Genomic DNA, 2,543 nt, shown 5'->3' with positions numbered 1-2,543 from the left:
CAGTTCTGTATGAACAAATAAATAAATCTTTAAAAAAAAAAAAAAAAGAAGATATAGAACACATACACAATATAACACTATTCAGCTATAAAAATATATATATAATCTTACCATATGTTATAAAATTCAAAGTTCAAAGAACTGGAGAGGATTATGCTAAGTGAAATAAGTCAAAAGGAGAAAGAAAAACACTGCAGGACTTCACTTACATGTGAAATATAAATAAACAAAACAAAGAAATAAACAAAACAAACCCTAGAAATCTGACTGCAGAATTGAGACTACCAGAGGGAGAAGGGGTGGGGTGGGGAACAAAGCAGGGAAGGTTGGGAAAGGGCCCAGCGGACTCTGGTAGGAGTTCATTTTTTTTTTTTTTAAAGATTTTTTATTTATTTGTGCATACAAAACTGAGGTACAGGCCAGAGATGCAGGGGCGGTGAGAGGCTTCACCAGAGACAGAGCAGGGAGCAGAACAGGCAGACTGATGAGGTACACTGCTGAGGGGAGCAGCGGGCAGGTCTGGAGAGGTCTGCCTCGCCATGTGGATCACCTCCAGGGCAGGCGGGGATCGAACTCATGCGGAAGTGGTGACTTTAGTTTCTTAGTGCTGTGCTTTAACCTGCTGCGCCACCAGGGAGGGCCAGTTTATGGATTCTTTGGTGTTGGGACTGTCATTGTAATATACGTGTAAAGAAATCTGAATCTATAGCTCTAGGTCATATACAGTAATGTAAACCAATGTTACCTCAATAAAAAATAATCAGGGCCCTCCCTAGTGGCACAAAGGGTTAAAGTGCAGCACTGTGAAGCTGTCCGTAGCCACTGCAGCACGAGTTCGATCCCCTGCCAGAGAGGTGACCCCATGGCATGGCAGACCTCTCCTGCCTGCCTGCTGCCTCCCTCAGCATATATTTCATTACATCTGCTTGCTCTGCTCCCAGCTCTGTCTCTGATGAATCCTCTAACCTCACCTCTCCCACTAGAACCCTGCACCTCTGACCCATACCCCAGTTCTTAAAAATAATACTATATAACCAGAGACATTCTACAAGGAAGCAGAGGGGAACAGGATTAAAAAGGGGTGGGAAGAGCACAAAGGACTATGGCGATGGTTCATGGGAAGTGGTGGTGAGAAGTTCAGGAGGATTACAACTGAGATTTTAAAAAATGTACAAAATGAAGAATAATGTAAAATTTATATATATTAAAAATAATAATAAAATTTAATAAAATAAAAACATTAAATGCCTTTAATTTTCACATATATGACTTTCATAATCAGAGAAATCAAAAGGATTAAAAATATAAGAGTTGAACCTTAAATTTCTTGGTGGCTCAGTTACTAAATATATAGGAGAAAAACATTTATTAAGTCACTTTAGAAATGAGTTTGCTAACTCAAAAATTATACCCCTTGTGATGTAAATAAAGAGAATTGAAATTCAAAAGTAGTTACTTTATGGCGGTAGTTACCTTATGTATTTGCTAACTGAAAATATCAACTAGAGAATAGTTATCTACCCAAGAGGAATGAAAAACCTATATCCATAGATGCACACATACATATGAATATTCAAAGTAATACCACCAAAATGACCATCAGCAAATATATGAATAAACAAAATATGGTGCGTTATTCAGTAATAAAAGAAATTAAATACATATACCTAACAGGATAAACTTCAGAAAGATTATGGCTAAATGCCAGACTACATATTTTGTGTGAGTCCATTTATACAAAATGTGCTGAAAAGGCAAATTTATAGAAAACCCACAAAGTGATTAGTGCTTACCTAGACAGATGGACATTAGGTTTCTTTTCAGAGTAATAGAACTGCTCTAAAATTAGACTGTGATGACTACAACTATGTAAATTTTCTAAAATTCACTAAATGGGGTATGAATTTTATACCACCAAATTGTATCTCAACAAACCATTAAAAAGTGTACATGTGGGGCCTCCCTGGTGCAGCAGTGGGTTTAAGGCACAGCACTAAGAAGCTAAAGCCACTTCAGCATGAGTTAGATCCCCACCCGCCCCAAAGGTGATCACCTGGCCAGGCAGACTTCTCCTGGCCCGCCCACTGCTCCCCTCAACAGTCTACTTTGTCAGTCGCCTATTCTGCTCCCCACTCTGTCTCTGGTGAATCCTCTCACTGCCCCTGCTCCTCTGACCTCAGTTCTGTATAAATCAATAAATAAATCTTTAAAAAAGAAAAAAAAGTGTGCATGTGTACTAGTCAGGAACCTAGTATTTGCACACTTGAGAATGTGCAAATATAGGTGTTCATGAATAATTAATTGAGTTATTAAAGTTTTTATATAAGTCCCATAGTAATACATTTAAAAATATAAAAATATTTAAATAAAATGCTCTTTCAAAGTTCATTCACAGAAAATATTAACACAAATAAAAAGTTTATCTGATTCAGGATTAAGTCACCATTACCTTATCACTTAAAGATGGTCGATTCATAGGACTAATTCCTTTTCGAATTCCAGTTGCTTTTCTAGCTGCAAGACCAGTGATAACTCCATAAGGA

The 2,543-nt window shown here is 37.5% G+C and overlaps 1 protein-coding gene across 1 annotated transcript in view; it reads right to left on the bottom strand.

Annotated features, from left to right (window-relative positions):
* FYTTD1 (forty-two-three domain containing 1) overlaps window positions 1-2,543 on the bottom strand; it is a 35,253-nt gene that overhangs the window by 11,906 nt on the left and 20,804 nt on the right. Inside the window, exon 3 of the mRNA XM_012730437.1 lies at window positions 2,450-2,540. Coding sequence (XP_012585891.1) covers window positions 2,450-2,540 — 91 coding nt within the window. The remainder of the gene's footprint in view (window positions 1-2,449; window positions 2,541-2,543) is intronic.

The sequence above is a fragment of the Condylura cristata genome, unplaced genomic scaffold, assembly GCF_000260355.1.
Source record: "Condylura cristata isolate star-nosed mole 26May11 unplaced genomic scaffold, ConCri1.0 scaffold00003, whole genome shotgun sequence".
In the NCBI taxonomy this organism is placed as follows: domain Eukaryota; kingdom Metazoa; phylum Chordata; class Mammalia; order Eulipotyphla; family Talpidae; genus Condylura; species Condylura cristata.
Note: the sequence above shows the minus strand (reverse complement) of the source record. Positions and strands in the feature narration are given on the sequence as shown.